At 40.4% G+C, this 20,660-nt stretch overlaps 1 protein-coding gene across 3 annotated transcripts in view; it reads right to left on the reverse strand.

The window, feature by feature from the left end:
- Positions 1–20,660, reverse strand: part of LOC111253463 (E3 ubiquitin-protein ligase AMFR-like) — a 60,736-nt gene that overhangs the window by 34,203 nt on the left and 5,873 nt on the right. For 2 of the 3 annotated variants that reach the window (XM_086993453.1, XM_022812858.2), the window contains exon 2: positions 15,826–15,901. The exons of the other annotated variant lie outside the window; for it this stretch is intronic. In XM_086993453.1, the coding sequence (XP_086849579.1) occupies positions 15,826–15,885 (60 nt within the window). In that variant the 5' untranslated portion in view covers positions 15,886–15,901. The remainder of the gene's footprint in view (positions 1–15,825; positions 15,902–20,660) is intronic. 3 annotated transcript variants of the gene reach the window in all.

A 20,660-nucleotide genomic window follows, 5' to 3' on the forward strand; every position in this document is an offset into this window, starting at 1 on the left:
CTTCGAGGGTGAAACAAGAAAAACGTGTATTAGGTAACTTTTAATGGTCGTCTAGGCGGAAGCAGCTAAATTAGTGATTTCGCAGTAAAAAACCACTCCATATGAATTGTGCCAACGGATATTTTTAGTGGTCCGTGCATCGTTACGTGCATCGCAACGCTTACATCATCACGCCAAGCTGCTCTATACAAACGGGCACAGTTTGAGAGCTCATTCTGTCCACCCTCGTTAAAGAAGTGGAACTTTTTCGTTTTTATTATGTTCTTTGATAATCACGCTTATAAAGTCAAGCACAGCAACGTGCCCGTTCTATCGATAGTTATCGATATCCCTATTTACAGCCCGCTCGATGCATGAGCTTAAAACGTGGTTGCAGTCGTTGGCGTGATATTGATTTACTAGAAGGAGTGACGACCTAACGTCATGGCTGTGATAAACCTACTTTGAATTTACGGCGAAGGCAGGTCCTATTTAGGTGCCTCTATGTTTCAAGCTTTGTGTCCGGTATTGCCGTTAGGCATCCGACAGGTGGTTGGCTCCCAGCACGAAGTGAAGTCTGCATGAACCCGGGTTCGAACATATACCACAGCGTCCACAACGTGCCCCTGAGAGTAGTAGTGAATGCGTTACTCACTAAGCTATCACAGAGTTCCTATTTAGACGCCTGTAAATAAATAAGATACCTGACATTTTCGTCACCGAGCCAGTGTCTAGCTGGGAAAACCCGAGTACCAAACGGCTAATAAGAACGTACATTAAGTATTTGGAATGAATTCCTTTTCATAGGCTCAGCTTCTTTTGATCATTAAAGCTTTTGAGTGTGAATTCGTGAATTGAGTGGGAGCTCGTTAGCGTTCCATGTAATTCCGGTATATACAAAAACCCTAACTTTGTATTGTAAACAGATGTAGGCTCGTGATAGTTGGCGCTATTATTTAGCATCGGCTGTATAATGACATCTTCAGTGTTCATTAAGATAAGCAGTTAGTTTGTTGAGTAGGAATTAAACATGACGATTACAGGTAGCAATTTGACTATAACTGAAGTCTTCCTTGTTGTACATATCTGTATCACACAACAAGTGACAAACAGCGACCCAGCCTAATTATACTTGAACCTGGTTATTAACTACACGTTGTTAGTGATGGGGACGATATGACGACTTATCGAGTCCAGTCGATTACAATTCGGTATCCGCATAAGCCCGCACCAAAACCGGTATCGCACAAGGGCGCTGTACATGTCCATAAGACCATAAAAATATAAGGAATGATAACAACTTTATATCATTATCGAGAGCTCGCAGATTTAACTGATTATTAACTTTAAAGCCCCTTTCTGGGCGAGGTCTTGACCCCCTAGTAACATTGATTCCATTTGGAATGAATAGAACGAGAGAAAACCAGCAAGGATACTTCCCGCGAAAAAGTGTTGACAAAAGTCAACCAGCAACGAAAATAAGTAAGGTAGTAAATAAATGTATTCAAATGTTTGAAAAATAACGATTGAGATATAAAACTGAATTTGTCACCTAGTGATTACCGCGTAACTGTTTCTACTTTTCAGAAATCAATAGATGCAAGGTGAAAGATGAGAAATCGAGACTTGTTTCAGAAATCCCTAATGTTATGCGGAGGCTACGTCACCCGTACAGGGCATAAAAATAAGTTAGCGTGTCTATGTATTGATGCTGGCACATGTCAAACTTGAATAATTTCGCAGATTTTCGGTAGAGGACTCAGCTATACCCTCCATTCTACACGGTCGCCCGGTAAGAAACAGCTAGACAGGTTATTATACGGTGAACTTTAACAGGAATAGACGCGTCGTGGTCGCATAACGTCAGTTGACGACAGTACTGATAACATAGAGGACCTTACGAAGCACTAAGGAAAGACCGCATTTAAGGTAAGAGTCTCTCACGAATGGCAAAAAAAAAACACAATGAGAACGCTTTGTTCCTGTTTATTTCCTTGACTTACTTGTTATGATGTATATAGCGAGCTCGCCTATCGAGCCAAGACTGAGATTGACGGCACTCAGGGCTAGCAAAATGGCGCAAACTTTCGCAAGTAAACAATTGAATAAAAAAAATTGTTTCGAGTGGACACAACAAAACGTGACGACAACCCGGCAAAATAGCAACTACAGTACAAGTCTGATACGAATTTTTGACGGTATATCACCGCCATATTAGCGTGTAGACACATTAACGTGGTACTCAATAGTCTCACGACAGTTCAATTTCTAAACGCAATTTCGATGCTTGTTCCAAGCGTGCCATATTTGCTTAATTTGGCATACGTCGATCGAAATAAACAAGGGAGATCTGAGAAGAGAAAATCAAATTTCAAGTAAATGGCTTCCAGCTTGCGCATGGTCTAAATAGTAGACATGGGTGAGTGGAGAACAATAAACCTGTACACAGAACAGCAGAATATCTCTCTTTCTTTTTTTGTAAACATAATTCAATTCGTAGATGTCACTGAAATAATTTGTTAAAGAAAATTCGAGGTGCCAGTGCTAGCATTAGTGAAGACTATGTAGGAAATGCGCCACACGTAAGATAAACTCGTTTTGGTGAAACAGGATTTGTGGACATTACGGGAAAAACATCGCGCTGCTTTTAACATCGCAAAAGAACCAGATCTAATCTGAGCTATTGTTTCCTCCAGTAGGTAACCAGCTGGTGTCTAGCTAACATCTTCAAGCTAAGGGAACGCATCTTTGGGTAAATCTGGCCTAAATCCAGCTAGCTGCAGAGAATCCATCCGACACGTCAGGCCTCGTACAAAAGTTCCCCTTGAACATTTAAAGTTCGGTATCAAGTCAGCTGCTCGGACTCATGATGTCTTTGCTAATGCAAGCACTATTGTCTACCAGTAACCCGCATTGGTTGGTATACTCGCCTACAGGTCCAGTGTTTATTAGTATAATAATAGCATTATCTAAATAATAGATAAAGATAAGCATATGCCCGCTGAAGATGTCCTTTTGTTCCACAGAAAGCACAGCTGCTATGTCAGTTTAGGCAACAGCTATTGTTGTTATAAATATATCTTTTTATACAGCTACCTGGTCAGCATTATGTAAGTGATAATTTTTATCATCGATTTATCGCGTCGGCCAAATGCTGATCGGTGGAAGAAACGGGCTCTAAGAATTAGTTGCATTCATAATGTGCCAAATAGCAAACCAATTATAGGGTCAATACGGGCAAGTACCTGTGCGCTTTTTCCCATTTGTTTAGACTGTTCCACCTGTTGGCTTAGTTTTCCATTAATTAACTCAACGCCTTAAAATTAGGCAGAACAGCCGATTGGTTTGCAAAAATTAAACGGAATTTATATTAATAAATCCTCAGATTGATATTGTTTCATAATTGAGAGCACTAACCAACCAGCATTTAATAATAAGGCAATTATTATTTTACTTGTTTCCGTTAATATTCGATTTTTTTTTCGTAGTAACAAAAACTAGCTACGACATATAATGTTTTTACTATTTTGTGAGTAGTTCACACATTGCTAGTTAACGGCTTGAGTAAATACTTTTGTTAGAATAGGGTGCCTCGTATTTTAGGTTAGAAATATGTAGATTTAGATTTTTTTAGTCAACACACTTCATTTCGTGTTGAGGAGTACCGCATGAAGTTAATGCTTAACTACAGTACAGGGCGCTGGACATAGAAGAAATTTAACATAGAGCTCCTAAATTTGCATGAGGAACCCACATGAACAGAGGATCTTATTTGCACTTTTCGCGTTAGTAATAATAGAAATAATACTTTAGTTGGGCCTGGACAGTCGTAATCTTATGTGTTGGGCACATTGCCGTCTGGGTTCGAATCCGGGCCTAGACATTCTTTTTTTTTTTGCTGAAAAGAGCCAGCTGTCTGATAGAATGCTGAACGACGATGCCGGACGGACGGAACTCGAAAACAAAGAGGTTTCTACATGTGCACTGCTGAAGATGAAACACTAATCATTAAGTGCTCAATTAGGCAGATACACCGAGCCTGATTTCATAGATATAGATTGTCTACCCATTTTCGTAGAGTAAATTTAAAAACTCGAGTCCTACTTAGAACGCGATTGTCGATTCAGAAGATGCTTTCAGATTTTTTAGCCACAGTATAATACTTTGATACGGAACGTTTTTTGGACTTCTCGACCGAATGCACGGTCCAGTTTTTCCAGGTCATGGATAATGGCTTTCTCTAAACAATACGGCAACCAGCATCTAACGTTAGCAGACGACGTTACTGATTAGGAGCTTTCTAAACAAGCAACTCATCCATTGGCATGCACCGTTCATTTAATTACATCGAATAATCTTTTGTTATTACTATAATCATCATCATCATCATCGAAAAGATCAATAATTAATGGTTACTGTTAGTAACCAGCAGACAGATAGCGAACTCTTTTTATCTGATAAAGAAATTCATTATTACCACCGTCCGCTGCCAATGACTAACTAATCTTCGCATAAAGCCACTCAGCGTTTGTGAGATAACTGTTTCTTGCTAGAGATAGACATTAATCAGTTTTATTTGTTCAGGCCGTTATCTGCAGATAAATCGATACAGAACGAAGACTTAATCTGTGCCTACTGTGCGAAGGCCAAAGGGTCGTTATAAGTAAAAAACCTATAGAAGATGTGGCACTGTAATAAGGTAGTAGGTTTTTAAAAATTTCTATGGCATTTACAAATTGTTTAGGCATATATTTGTCTATGTAGCTCTGCGGTAATATTGCTATTCGCGGATTTGGCTGGATGCTGGACCCATATGGGAACTTCTCTGCGTCGTTCTCTGTCAATGTGCTAGTGTGTAGAATTGCCTATTCATCTGACTATGAGATTGACTGTTATGGGGTGTTTGTATCACCACGGTCGGCCTGAGCTCAACGTGCAAGGACGGAGTAAACGAAAGCATCTTTTTACGCCTGAAAGGCAAAAACGTTGTCACTGATGTTTCACTGATTCGACGCGCAGTCATACGCCAGTGATAAATTAAATACCTCAGTAACAGCAAAACAGAGGGAAAAGGAAACAGTTTGTATTTGAAACAACAACAAAACCAATTCTGCCCCGATATTAGCTTTTACAATACATTTACTCAGCGCTAGAGCTTCTTGTCGGTGAAGATCGATTTACCGCTATATATATATACGCACCGCTGTTTAACAAATGTAAATATAAATACGCTCAAACCTATGGTCAGGAGTATCGTTTCCTTTTTTTGCTGCTGCTGATACTGCGGGTTTCAAAAATCACGAGATTTATAGTGTGCTAGTGTGTACGAGTGTATAGTGTGTAGTAACATCAAATAAAGCGGAAAAAAAGCGAACTCTTGAATAACAAGAGCAGCGCACTTGTCAACAATAAGTATGCACTAGGGGTATAAGTTCTTTTCAAGTGACTCAATTAATTTTTAACGCCGATCGCTGACCGATATGCATCTTACTTTCGTTTATTTTCTTCGATGCAACAACTATGTCTATCAATTGTGCACGCTCGCCAGACATAAATGCTTCCTTATTTGAGAACTTTATGGGCAGTCAATATATACATATATGTATGTATAGATACATTTGCGTTCACGACACACGGAGGCAAGCCGAAAAGCTCTCAAAGCAGTTCAGTAAAACCTTCAAAAGGATGTTGTTTTTAGCAGCGGGCGTAGATACAACATTGGGAAGAGAAACTGACCCTCTGATGTCGGTATTGTAGCCTATATTAATGCTCGGAGCAGACAGTGAGTTGTTAGGAATATTCACGGTATGTACAACGGTCGCCAGTAGACATTCTGCTTGACGTGGAAGCTATAAATCAAAACATTCGGGTACTATCGAGCAACGATTACGTCCATAGGTCTATTGCACTGAGCTTACGTTAACGGAGCTAAAGTCAAAGGTGGTGGCAGTTTCTGCTCTTACGCGCCGTGGGATCCTAAGCTACGATCATGCGAGCAGAAATGGCCCTCGAGACAGGGAGATGAGCCGACAGCGCTGCCGATCTTCCATGAATTTCTGATTCTGTCTGCCAGTCTGAATTGAATGTTAAAAATCTGTCCGTGTTCAGATCGCTACTAAAACCCGACCGTTTGCCATTTGTCTATCCAGAAGATTCAAGGGCTCCTCTTGAAATATTCGCTCCATACGTCCGCGATATCTGGCGCCAACGAAGTAGAACCGGCTAGCATTTGGCTGCCGTTTGGGTAAACTATGCTGGTGGCCTTTGCGTCGGAGCGAATTGAGCTCGTCGAATTTAACGTTGCCATTTGCGTTTTTCTTACCTATGATTGTCTATGCAAGCGGTTTTATCAGTTTCCCGTACGGACGCTGTGCAAGCGAGCGAATGGATTTTCTAATGATAACCCACGCTCGAATATGTTAGCAGTGAAAGTACGAGCGGCAACCATTATGGAAAGTAACGGCCATGGCGATTGCAAGAGGCTAAAAGCCATGTCTCTCACGAAGAGATTTAGTTCTTCAGCGACAGCTTGACTGGAACGTGCTTGTGATTGAACGGATTAGGGTCGTTCTAGATAATCGCAAACGAGGACGTGCCTTTTGTAGAGTATCGAAATAGTACACACTACGTACAGAGAAGAAGTCGGCGAATAAAACACTGAGAGTCATTTTTTGTGCAAACGTTTGACATTGTGCGGTTGTGTATCGTTTAGCGCTTAACTCTGATTGGCTCCGTTGGCGAAGTGTCGCTGATTAGGACCTAAGAGATAGGTCAGTCATCCCAGCCATTCCGAGAAGTAGCTTAACGGGCACTCAAGCAGTCGTTGGCAAACGAGCTTGGTCTCCTCCTTGAAAATATTGTAATAAAAAATTGGCTCTTTTAGAACGATTTGCCACTTCAAGGTCACTGTTTCAACTGTTATACTGCCATTCAAACTCCTTAGAATACTAATCTATATGTCGCCACACAAATCACCAAGAATCAAGATCTAGGTTGGCCTCTGTTAGATTCTGCATGCGGATCCTCAAGTTTTCAGATCACCGTAATCTACCCGCTTTCCTGCTTTTCGAATCCGTGAGACTGTTTCCACGGGCCGCTTATCGCAGTTACATCCGCTGTACAAGTCAGAATGTTTGTCCTACACAGACTTGACCGGTACGCAAAAGAGGTCGAATTTACCATTTTCTTGTCACCTTACTATTTTGGTAAGTAGACATTTCTTTACGAATGATCGACTAAACAAGAGAATAATTTAAACGTTCCACAGCACACGAAATAAACATTTTTCATAAAGGCCCGAAAAACTTTCAAAATGGCTTAGAGAAACTTTGCTTTTAGCCAATACAACATTTGATACAGAAATCCACCCTCTAATATCAGCACTGCAGCATCATCTTTAATGCAGGCAGTCAGTTATTAGGAATGTTGACGATGAAGAGCAACAGAAGTTCTGCTTTCGGCCACGTGGGGTGTTTATAGACGCTCAAATATAAATATATAAATATAAGTTTAAATATAAGTTGACAACGTTCAACTTACATTTACGGTGCATAACGGCGTTACATGTATCTATCTACGCATTTCGAATATTGTCTAATAAACGCGATTGTTACACAGCATTTCAAGTGGAATTGGCGTTGAGAGATAGAATCTATGAATTAAACAATTCACTTAGTTTCTATTATTCAAGACAGACAGAACGGGGACTGTTGGACTGCCTTCTTAAGCTGTCATTACGGCAATGCGTTCAATGTGAAAAGTCGCTCACAGTTCGCTCGCTTCTTCACAACTTACCTGACAAAGAAATAGATGTACAATCAACTTGTTATTATAACCATTAGATTGCTGTTATTCTAATGATAACAGATACTCCATAGAAGCGACCGAAAGATCTTTCTCCAAGAAGAGGGACAAATTCGAGGTGTCTCGAAAAATTGTCTTAACATTCTAGGTTTGCAAGATTCCCTGAAGCTTTCGTATTCATACGAGATCAAAGACGATCTTGACTGTATTTAATAACTTAGCTTGCAACTCAGATTGCTTAGGTTCATTTGGACCCCTAAACTGGATAAAACTGAACAGCTCAAACGGATATTAAAAGCATATTACCATTTCAATTGAACACTATCTAGTGGTCAATTGACCCTACCACCAAAGTTACACCAATTAAGAGCCATTACCAGTCGACAAATGACCGGCTATTACCTTCGTGAGACACTTCATCGTTGTCCTATATTTGCTTTAAATTCAAAACCCCTTTGTCAAACGGGCACGATCGGTTTTCTACTTCCAAAAACGTCGATTTACAGATGCCGTTATCTACACACTTATAGATCATCAAGATCGTCGCATGGCTGGGTGAAGCTGGATTTTACTCACACGATGTTTCTGGTACTTATGTCAATCGGCGTTTCATTATCTTCATCGAAGATCGAAGAGGACGAATCAGTTAGATAAGTAGACCATTCTTCTGCGCACATGACCCAAAAGTGTCAGTCGTGGGTGCCCACTACTGGTCAGTTGGTACTGCACACTAGCGTACTGGTTGAAGCGTAGCAACCTTCAAATTAACTTCCAAACGTATTCTACATAAACATAGGCAGAAATATGGCTTGTGATAGAAAGCTAGACACGATAGAAAGGAACCCATCCACCTACGACCGGCGGGCTGAGGACGAACTCCCATTACCAAGAAAAACTGATGACATCTCGTTACTGTTCACGAAACTGAAAATAGTTGTTTAATGAGGAAAATGTAGATTAAGTTTAAGATATATATATATATATATATATATAAGCAATGGTGCTTGAAATTAAATTCTCGCAGGATCGCGTGCACAGAACGAATTTTGAAGAAAGTGGCCAATGAAGATGACAAAACGATTATAGAGTAGGTTATCCGGCGGAGACAGGTGACTCATATTTATTCACAAAAAATAACAAAAGCATATTTCTTTAGTGGATCATTAGAAAATGTTGACATTTGGGCAGAATGCCCAGTCACATTGATACATTGGTTCCAGTTGTATACCTAGAATCGCTCTGCGGTGAATCATTGTCAGAATTTCAATTGACAACGTCTATTGGTGATTCCTGACGGTTGGATATAATACTAAATAGAAAGTTAAACGTACGATGCTCTTTGTTTCAGTGCAAAATAGCCAAACTATCAGTTTGGCCGTCTTGTCATAACAGTCGTACAACCTTCTTCTAAAGAACAGAATGGCACAAAGATAGCACGAACGTGGAACGCCAGGGTGCTTGCCACACTTATAAAGTCACCAAACTAAACAATAGAAGATTAATAGGTAAATGATTCGTATATAGTGTCCAATATCGAAGGTACGCTGCAGATGGCCATCGTTAGCGAAGCGAAATTGGACGGGGCAAATCACGCTCAAAAATAATCCATTGCTATTTGTAAGGAGGATATAGAACCTGGAGTAGGTTCCGCTGAGGTTAAAGGTCACTCTTCTTTTGCCTCTGCTCAACAAAAATCCCCTACCAGGCTGTACAGAGCCAATAATCGTTTTGCTGATCATGATTCACCTAAAATAGGAAAAGCCCTTACGGTTTTGCTATTATTAGAAGAAAATGAAGCAAGTCGTCTAGAGCCTCGTCATAAATGTCGAATTCGTTTAGCTTGACTTGGAAACAGGAGCTCGCAACTGCACCTGTGCACATCTTGCCGTTTAGAACTGTGGGGCCTGTTCTAGTTGGCTAATAGTAGGTGTTTTTTGTCTAATAGTTTATCTTCACAGGTCATTATATAGTAGCAGATCTTCACTTTTATTTAGTCAGAACCAATTACTAAGGCGTACAGCCGCTGTTATCTATTAGACACGCGTATTTTTCTCTTATAAGCTAGTATAATGTCTATTCGTTCCGAGCTTCTCGCCGCTTTGTTAGCATTGAAACTGTCACGCAACGCATTACATAATATTACGTAGAAGACAGAAAATTAAGTTTAAGCGTATCATAGAGTAACAGTGCAGAACGAGTCTATAGTAGTCGTCCGAGCTGTTTGTGTACCGCCACTGCGTTGCCAGTTCTTAATTAGGCACCATTAAGCACAACGACTCGACATATGATAAGCGCTGATAAAAACAAATCGCGATATTTTATTATATAGTAATTGCAGATAGTTCTGGTAATATAGAATTAAGTTTCCTTTTACTGGTCATGCAATTTAGTGCATATAGGCTCTTAAATAGATAATGCAAACAGGAACAAATCAATTGCGATTGCGTGTACGTTATACGTACGCTTGTACGCATTTAATTTCTAATCTTTTGAGCAGCTATGTTTCTAAATTTTCATCACAGAGCTAAACAGCTCTAAAGATAACAGAGCTAAAGAGATCAACAAACGCTTAGTTCAATCAGTTTAGGGCTCTCCAAAAAACCTTATGGTATTTCCACGCAAGTTGGACTTGATCTCGTATCAGCTTTCACCTAGGATGGGGGAGGCGTGTTTATAAAATGTTTTTGCTATTACATCAGCGTTGTAGCGTGAGCAAGATTGATGTTCTGTAGTACAAATCGAACATTGCTAAGGGTCCTTTATTGGAAATGCTCTTATCGACTACAATGTCTTCAGAAGGCTTCGGCAAGCTTGTTGCCCACCGTCACTGAGTGTCCTCGCTGACTGAAAGTACACCCTTCCTATAATTGAACTTTTGCCAGATGTCAACATGCAAACGGGAGGAGCATTGCAGGAGGCGACAAATTCAAAATTTACCTAAAATGATGCGGAGCAAAACTCACACCGCCTACCGCCACGTGGGCGTGGCAACAAACAGACAATCTATCGAACAAACGAGTGGACCTACTAACATATGAAGAGCTGGATGTCGCCTGCATGACACTGTCATGATAATAAATAATGAAGCTGGCAATGCGCCTTATAGATTTCCCTTTATGCCCTGAAAGGTTTGGCCATATCCATATGTTGCGTTCACTATCTCCAACTTTTAATCGGCCCCCTTTTCGGAGGCATTGATCGAGAAAAGCCTGGTCTATTATAATATTGCGTTGCCGACACCCAAGAAATACTTAAACGTAATCATAACAGCTGTTTAACGGTAGCGGCAGGCTACTTGTTCCAAAACTCCACACGGCCTATAATCGCTGACGTAATTTTTGCCATTACCTCTTTTTAATAGCCGAGCTAATATATCAGTTCTGTCCGTTAGATTCACTGTGAGCTATATTGATGACTTTTCCGTCAATGGAAAAAGTCTGTCTATATTCATATGGTCACTGAACAGCCCAACGGTACAGGGAGCCTTCAGTCACTCATTAGTTGTCGCCTTATCGCTACAAATCAACTATTGTTTTCAGCCTTTTTGTCCACCTGTCGAGTTAGTGGGAACGGCAGCAAATATCTATGCAGGCTATATCTCTCGGTTGAATGCAGTTGGGAGATCCGCGAGCCCAAGATCAAGACAACCTACTATAGACGAGCTCGTATCTCCTACTTGCAATCATCTATCGAAGTAGTTACAGCATAGATTTGTCTAACATGTCATAAGATTGTTTCGACCACGTTTTATCGAAGATAATCTACTTTCTTCGCGTTTACCAAGCCAAGTCACTCTTTAGTGAAGAATATTAATTGATTAAACAATCTCGTCGTTACTATCGTTGTGTAGTTTTTTTTTTCTAGCGTTTACATTGACGTTCAACTATACTTCTCACTTTAATGCAAACAACCTTTAGCAGAAAATGCTTTAATCGAGCGCGTTTTAACAAGTGTGTTTACTTGATCTCTGCATTCCATATATATATATATATATATATATATATATATATATGTGCATATATAACAAATACACAAATTTTCTACGTGTTCCTACATCACCTAATTAACAAGCAAAAATCGTTGCCGACCATCTTTTTTGCTTCGTACCACTTGAATCCGTCGCGTGTGCTAGCTCGGTCGTCATTCAAGCTAGCCGCTTATTATTTAGTCACTGTATAGTGCTATACAAAATCTGGCAATAGACTCGGTGACCTAAAATAACGGTCCCACATGAATAGCCAATAGGCGCAAATGTATAAATGCAGAAATATGAAATGTACACAGAACGGGTATTGTCAAGAGAACGATCGAATCGCGCGATGTACCAATTCTTGGTATGGTAATTTCTTCCTGCATGCCTATCAGTTCACACGCAATCAATTCGTCATGCCCAGTCCGTCGTGTCACGGGGCAACTTTGTAATGCCAGTCCTAAATTAAAACGTTACGCGTCGTCTCCAGACGGTTGCGCCGAAGCACGTTTTTACGTGTACCACGATTACTAGTTTACACTCTGTTGTGAAACACGACAGCAGTGCAACAACAGCAAAAAATATGGATACATGTGTACACAGGCATTCTTACCTCTGTTTGGGTGAAGGCAGTGGTGTCGCCAGCCTCTCAGTTGTCATTGCCACCTACCAGACCCCAATCACCGGCCGATTTGCAGTAACAGCTCACTGCGGTGCCATAGCGACACACGTTACCGAAGGCAAGCGATGACTGACCTCTCCGCCAAGGTCGGCAACGATGGCGCTGATTCCAACGCGCCCGATCGTGCTGTTGTTATTGCTACATATGCTGGCATATCCATGGTTCGAACCGCTAACAGCGGCAGTCGGCAACACTAGCGGCTGTTAAGTGTCAGTATACAAAAGGCAGACTGTACAGCCATGACTGCCACCGCCACCAAAAGCGCCAGTCCACTAATAGGCTCGTGTATAAGGTATACGTCGTACGTGACGAGCGATATTGACCCAAACATTTTGGCCTAACTAATCATCTTATCTGGTCTATGAAAAGGATTGTTTTTGCTTTGTCACGATCCTCCTTTTTGAGTGCTCCGCGATCGACGCTAATAGTACAGGTCTTTATTGTTGTGCGTGCTCGTGATTCTACGAGCGCGTGAGCATGTTATTATCACGTTTCTTCAGCATGAGAGCTGTAGCCGGCTTCGACGACTTTGGCGGTGTGCCCTTGCACACGTTCACAGGGAATGACGAACAGAAAAGTAAATAAACTAGCGAAGCAGATGACAGACCAGAGGGTCAAACAAGCAGAGGAATACAGCAAGCGGAGCAAAAGAAAACAGAAGAACCCGGTAGCGAAGCAACAATACATGGTGGCGCCAGCAGAGAGTAGACGACGAATCAGCGACGGACCGAAGAATGACGGACTGTATGACCAGTGAACCTTACAGCGCCATAACGATGTTGGTCTAGTCATAATCATAATTTTATAGGTATCCGTCACGAGTAATTTGTGTTACTGTTAACGATACCTCTTGACACAGCTGTTTTCGGGAATTAGACTCATCGAGTTTTGGGTAATCTGCCAAAATCGGCGGTACAACTTCTCATGTATATATGCGCGGATGACGGCAAGCCTCTGAGGTAGAGCGGGTCTGGCGTTAAAAATGGAGCTTGGAATAGGGCGTACACAGTGCCAGGTTCATTGCCAACTCATCTGCCAGTGAATAGATGTGTTTTACTTAGCTTTCCGGAAAGCTTTTCCGATGGGAAAAGCCAAATAACAACAGAAAATGACGAATAGGTACAATGAAAATTCGACAGCTGTAGTTATATCTATGGATACAACGCGTAAATCCTACCTGTTGACTCATTAAAATACAAATATATTTACCCCATCGCAGAACGTATATTGCAGATAAACTAAAAAATGGAAGACTCTGAAGCACGATGTGGGGTAATTAATGACTTACTTACTCTTTGTCGTTCTGATGTTCTTCCAGCGGCCGTATCATCAACAAGCCGAGAGAAACGCTAAGACTAACCGAAGTAATATGAAGTCATTCTCATCCTTCTTCGCTTCAGTCATTTATTGGCATCGATTTTGCATTAAATCAAAGTCTGAGCCGTTTTCGAATCAACACGGGCTATATATTTTACCGTTATGGTCAGTAACTGCGCGATTGCACGGTCTTCAACGGACGTTGAGTCTGCGGCCACACCAAGCATGGTGTAGATAATCGAATGAAGTTCTTTTTAAACTTACGAACAGATTTGTAGATGAACAGAACTTTAGTGAGAGAAATGGCAAGTGTGAAATTATACTGTGTTTACTCTGCATATGTTTACTTCTGCAAATGTTATCCTGTTCCAATTTAATATAGAGCATGGGAAAGAAATAAGCTTCTGCTGGAAACAAGGATGGAAAAATTGTGAAACCTACAGCCGAGAAAAAGCTAGTTTACGGTGGAAACAGTATCCGTGTCAACAAAAAATCTGAAATCTGCTTTTCTTTTACCTTGTACAATAATATTAACGTTTAAACTTTCTGAATTCACAATTATTTAATATATGTTTTATAGGAAGGCAGAGTCGATATCCAGTAACAACAATTCTTCTGTTATAATGGCTGCTACCATACTGGGTATAGATATGCATTTTTTTTAATCCTATAGGTTTACATTTATTAAAATGGATTTTACTCCGAAAGCATGAAAATTCAAGATTAAGACGCTTGCGTTAGTTGAAAAAATCAACGATGCCATAAGCTAAGAACATTTGGTTTTTAACGAGGCCGTTTTACAGATTAAACCACATGTAGTAAATTAGGGGAGCGAGCTTAATATATCGTTGCTACTTCTAAACTTTGTATGAGCTCTGTGGGTGCGTATATTGTGTGGTAAGATTGTTTGATTTGTTATCATGTATAAACAAAAACAAAGCTAAAGATAAACTTAGATAATTCGCTGTATATAAAATGCGCCATCTCGTATATTGTCGCCTTTCTAGAGTAGACACTGATTTAATTATTCACTAATTTCGAAATAGTTGACCCATTAACATCGACGGACCTATTTTCGTAATTATTTTTGTGTAGCTTACCCATCAGAACCGCACTCCTTTGCCGCCGAACGTCAATGTTAGAAGATAGCATATATGTGGGCCTTTAATTCCGTGCGTCGGTTGTCCGTGGGTCAAAGTGCATGGCGTGAGTTTTTAATGGAATACGGGATAAAACTATTGCAACAGCTACAACAAGCGAGCCTGTCGTAATCGACAGTTTGTACACGATAAGATAGTAATTTTGCTATTATCTGAGTAAAAATGGCATTGGTGTTGCTCGAAGCTGAAGCGAGTTCTGTTGTTTGCAGAAAACCTTTGTCATATAACGTTCGAAATATTTCTTTTGGCTTCTGCCCAGCCGATTACAATCAATATATGAAATTACGTTGAACGATTCGGCCATCGTCGATGTATGAACTGTCGTCTTGGACGATGAAGTTGTTTTTTGCTTAACAACAACAACAACAATGACAGCAATCAAAATTCTGGTCCAGATAAATCGAAGTCTGTGATTACGTGGGGGCTTCGCTGATTCGGTGCTATGAAACGAGAACCACTGGTATATGTTTTCCCTGTTACTACAGGCTACTGAAAGGAGCCATCAATATTGTGATAATAATCAGTGATAGCCGTCGGCGACAAGGATGCCCAGGCTTGTGGGCTCGTCCATTCGGAAATACCGTGCATACAAAATCTAGTTCCCTTCTTCACACACGCATCAGCTTCCAGTTAGTAGCCTGTTGTCAAAGCACGTTCATTCCGAGAAGCAGAACTACACTGCTGTGCCGGACCAGACATGTCGAAAGCAAACGACAGCCTTGATCAGAATCAGAAAGGACAAAACTGCTCTGTATGTAGCATAAATATTTCGGATTAGCTGGTAACATCTAACCTACAGTTCCATGGACGTTTTGTCGAGGGAAATTTCTTGGCAAGGAATACAAGTAATTATGTTTTTTCCTTATACCGAAGCTAGCTACGGTCAGGTTGTGTTGGTCTGATTTTATACTCACGTCAATATATGAGCTGATCCAAGCGATGCAGTGGGCGAGACATATAATTAGGTATTCCATAGAACCTTCATCACACCTGTGTACCAACACGAACAGCTGTATATAAGTTATATGCATTAGACAAACTTCTGTTATTTGTCAACTTGACGAAAAAATATTGACCCTTCTATTGGCTAGATCTTTTTAAAGTCACATGTGTCGGGTGATACGGGTCGTGTCGAGTTAAAGTTGGTATCATTTGAAAGCCAATTGACCAGAGATAAATGCATGCAATGCTTTTACTGAGATAAACGGACGGCTACAAAATGCGTGAATTCTCTGCGAAAATTCGTTGTAACAAAAATCAAAATTCTATCACGGCAGAGGCATAAATGCTACCCGTAAAAAAACTCGTACTATCTATGGTCAAGATACGCTATTGAATGACAGACCCGAAAGGCAGTTCTGCCGCTTTGCTTCTGAAAATATACATGCCAAAGATGCCCCTCGTGGTAGCCGAGCAATTACGGAAAGAATTGATGAGGAATATTGAGTCCGGCCGACACCTCAGTAGTCACCATATCGTCAAGTGACAGACGATGGTGGATATTTAGTAATACTTTTTCTTTAAAAAAAAAGCTGGCATGTTTTGACGTCACACGAATTAGAAAAATTTAGTCGGCCGTATTTCCATCTATGAAGCTTTACAACCAAGCAGTTCCCAAAACCGGTTGATCCCGAGTAATAAAAAACGGATCACATACAACAATGATGTGGAAATAAAATAATGTGCTCCACAGACCTATCTGTGGCAAAATTCACAGTGACGCCAAAAAAGGTTGGCGAGGTTGGAAGGGATCGGGCATCAGTAGCTATTGCCGCCTGTCCAAATGGTCAATTCGGACTTCTGCTATCAACAAGTCATATAAAGATTATAGCGACCCATTGAAACAAAGAGGCAATGGCAGACCGCATACACCTTCAGCTACTTGGAAAAAAAAAGTTGAGGGAATTCAAACGGAAAAGTTTGATACATAATACGCTTAACCATCCGTCCAATTGCCCGGATCCACCATCTTCCAACGATCACCTGTTTTGGTCTTTGCAGAGCTCCCTAAATTTCACCTCGATGAACGGAAAGAAAACCATTTGCTACAATTGTTTGCACAGAAATGACATTTGCTCTAGAGTGATACTTTTCACGAATAGATTACAGAATGTCGTTAATCAAAGTGGTGTATGATTAGTTGAATAGTAGTACTTTGAAATATTCAAAAAAATTCATAGTTTTCCAACAACCTAATATTATCTAACCGTTTCAGAAGGTGATTCCTTCCAGCGATTCGAAATATATACGAGGTCGTCCTCCGGTATATCATAAATGATCAAGACTGAGAACCTATTGTTACAACTTTTCCACGGTACACACATGTGTGACATCAGGCCGACTGCATAGACTCAACAATCGAGGTTCGCGAGTCGCACACATCGGCGAATATCTGCATTGAATCTGGCTACCGGTTTACTAGTTATCATTGAAATAGGAGTATGAGTCCACGCTAAATCAGCGAAGATATTTATCGCTTCGCCATGCTATGGACAACTTTCGAAATTGATCCACAGCCATGCTAACTGCTAATGTGGACACATAGTAGCGTCCCTCTCTATTGATAACTGCAATGATCTAAAATCGACGTGGCCTATTCACACCTAAGTATAATTTTTTGTTAACCAAATTTTTCACCTTATACACAGCCTATTTGTTACACGTGTCGAGAGGAAGTAGTAATCATCTATGAAATGATCCGTGCCACCACGACAGGGACTAGAAAAATATCATAAAGTTGATGCCGGCTGAATTTATTTCCAAGACCTCTTAGGAAATTGACTCCGTATCAATGAAAATATCGAACAGAAACAGTGTTTATCACCTTTTTACTTAATAGATTTTCTTACTTAAGGCCCACATCGTGGCCGCAGCTGAATTTAAGCTTAAGCTATTATAGCTTATCTGTGCGATAGGCAGTTAGCGTGCGTTCACATAGATATTGATGGAAAGCAGGTATAAAAACAGATTATTCAACTGGTCCAGTGAACCGTTCTTTGCTTTTGTCCTAAGCTCTTAGGTCCACCATCCCTCCTGCCGACACACGATGCCTATGCCTGTTGACCAACTCGAATCGATTGCGAGGTGCAATGTATCATTGGCTCAATCGAAAGAATTTTTGACATCAACCCTTTCGCGTAATAGATATTATTTAGGGGAACGGTTTTAAACGTTGAGTAAAACAACAGTAAATAAATAGGATTATGTTTTAACGAATGCACTAACGGGTACAACAAATGTGCTTGTTAATTATGTTTTTTTGTATTCACAGGTATGCCTTGATATTTGTCAGGCCTATTATTATATGAGCTCAGTAGACCTAAGCGTTTTACGTACACTAACGTGAGCAGCATCGAGGGACCACTGAGCCATCTTTGAATACCGTTAAATGTCTTGCTTTCGCAGTCTTCACAACTGATATATTAAAGCTTAGAACTTGTGAAGGCAAAAAGAAGAATCTTAGATCGTTGGGGTACCTCGCATTGCACCCTTGTAAAGCGTTAATGGGTCCTGCGTATGTTTACGTCATTATATCAATAAGCATAGATATATTTAATTTATACTCGATTAATGCTAATTCAGTAATTTGTTGTTTCTAGTGCCTAATTCAATCTAAGTTGCAAAGTGTCAAGAATTTTCCCGACGGATTGGGGTAATTGGGATAGACAATGATCAAACAAGAGCAGTTCGTCAGCCTTGCGCTCTACGATTGACCCATAACTGGTCCTGCTTAGTGATACATATGTCGATAAAAAAAAAGTTAAGGGTGGTGCCAAAACTACAGTTGGTTGGACGCTGTCGATAAATGTTGCCCGCATAATTATAGTATGATATTTGCCTTTGAAGGTGTTTTTCTTCGTTCTTTCCCAGATAATGAATACATTTTTTGTCACCATAGATGCCGCCCTCTTTTTTTTCGCTGCGTTTACAATCTAGTAGTAGTTGAAGTAGTCTTGCTGAATATGCTAAGAAGCGAAGCAGCGTTTGCTATAAAGTGAACTGGTAACTTTTGTATGTCTCGATTCAAGCAGAAGCTCAGGACAAAAAAAAAAGCCAGCTTCATGTTTCATGTGTCTCGTCAAAGTGTGCGAAACTTAGATCTGGGAGGCTTCGACCTTGGCTTTGTCGTGTTTCTCATTATAACCGATATGCTAACTACTAAAATAGGCACTTCAATTCCGCATCGTTTTTTTACTTTTCTGAATTCCACATCGACTTCGACAAACGATACATCCGTCAGTTCTGGACACCTATCTCTAGAAAATTTCGATAAGCTCACCATAGTATTTCGTCTATTCGAAAGTCGCTAAATCGTCACTGGATTTCAAAATTTACTGACACCAGAAGACTGTTGTCGTTTGGATCAATCTTTGAATCTACATCATGAGGAAATTCTAAACATAACGTTATGCCTCAGTGCGGCCAAAATCTTCTGGGTGGCTGTAGAAGCTGTTTTTTGTATTCGTGAAAATTATGTTTCAATAATATTGTTTATTCGCTGTGAAAACGAAAAGTGATGGTGCCGCAGGTTTGGCAACAGTATAATTTAGAACTGAATTTCTTGCCTTGAGGAAATGCTTTTGGATTTGAGCCAAACGCGCCTAGACGGAGTGCTACTCGTGAACATTTAAACTTCGCAGTGGCTAACTTACTATGAATGCCTCACGACCTACCTGTACGCAGTAATTCTGTTTTTTCTGGAAAAAATTAGTCTGACATTGCAGTTAAGTTGTTACAATCGTGCATTAGAGTTTGCTGAAACCAATGATCCTTATGATCTCGTCGAATATTTGTCGCTTTACAAGATCTAAATCGTTTTCGTCCCATGTCCGATAAACAGAACGTAATTCAATAAAAACATTTACATAGCATGTCCCCCTTTCAAATGGCTTCACTTTATCCTTTGGTAACAACGCTTACTTCGAAAGCCATATCATTTCGGATCAAGAACAGATAACGTATTGCTACTTAGATTTTGCTCACGACGTTGAGCTTAATTCGACATAGCGTCTTATCACAGCCCTATTTCATCATTTGCTTTTAATCTAGCGCCTCGTCTGACATTTGTCAATTTTACCATACAAGGAGCTAACTGTGGGTAAGTTCACCTTAAACACTTAAAAACATATTATATACAATAATATTGTATTAGTCAATTCTCTGTGTCGTATTTATGCAGGCCCACTTGACAAGACTATAATTATGGTTCGTAGCGTTTAGACGACGTTAACGCCCGGTACCCGGCGAAAAGAATTCATAGAGGCATGACGAACCTCTTCTGTATTTTAATTTGGCACGACGTAAAAAAATCCTCTGGTTTACATCTAAGCCCATATCAATCCTGATCTGCCTAACGCTCTTCAATCCATTTAACGAGCGGATGCGTAACAGAAATGTGGAGGTAATCAATCTGAGCGCGACTCGAGGGGTGGCCATTTAGAGACGGTTTTCCATTCTTTCTCGTGTTTGTTTTCATAGGAAATTCCTTGAATATCCTGTGCTGCCTGTGAACGGGCGATGTCCGCGAAACTTCGTCCCCATTAAAAACACCTCGACTTTTAATCGAAGATTCTGGCGCCACTGGGGCATCTCGTTATGCAATCATTTCATTGTTGTCATTCTTCACTCATGTGTGGGTGACATACATGCATTGTATTTTTATATATTGTGCGCTGTACATGTTTTCTGTCAAAAAGATGTTCGTTCTCAAATAGGTTAGGTATTATTTATGTACACGCTTAAGTGCTAA

Source organism: Varroa destructor, unplaced genomic scaffold (genome assembly GCF_002443255.2).
Source record: "Varroa destructor unplaced genomic scaffold, Vdes_3.0 BEIS01000006.1, whole genome shotgun sequence".
Classification (NCBI taxonomy): domain Eukaryota; kingdom Metazoa; phylum Arthropoda; class Arachnida; order Mesostigmata; family Varroidae; genus Varroa; species Varroa destructor.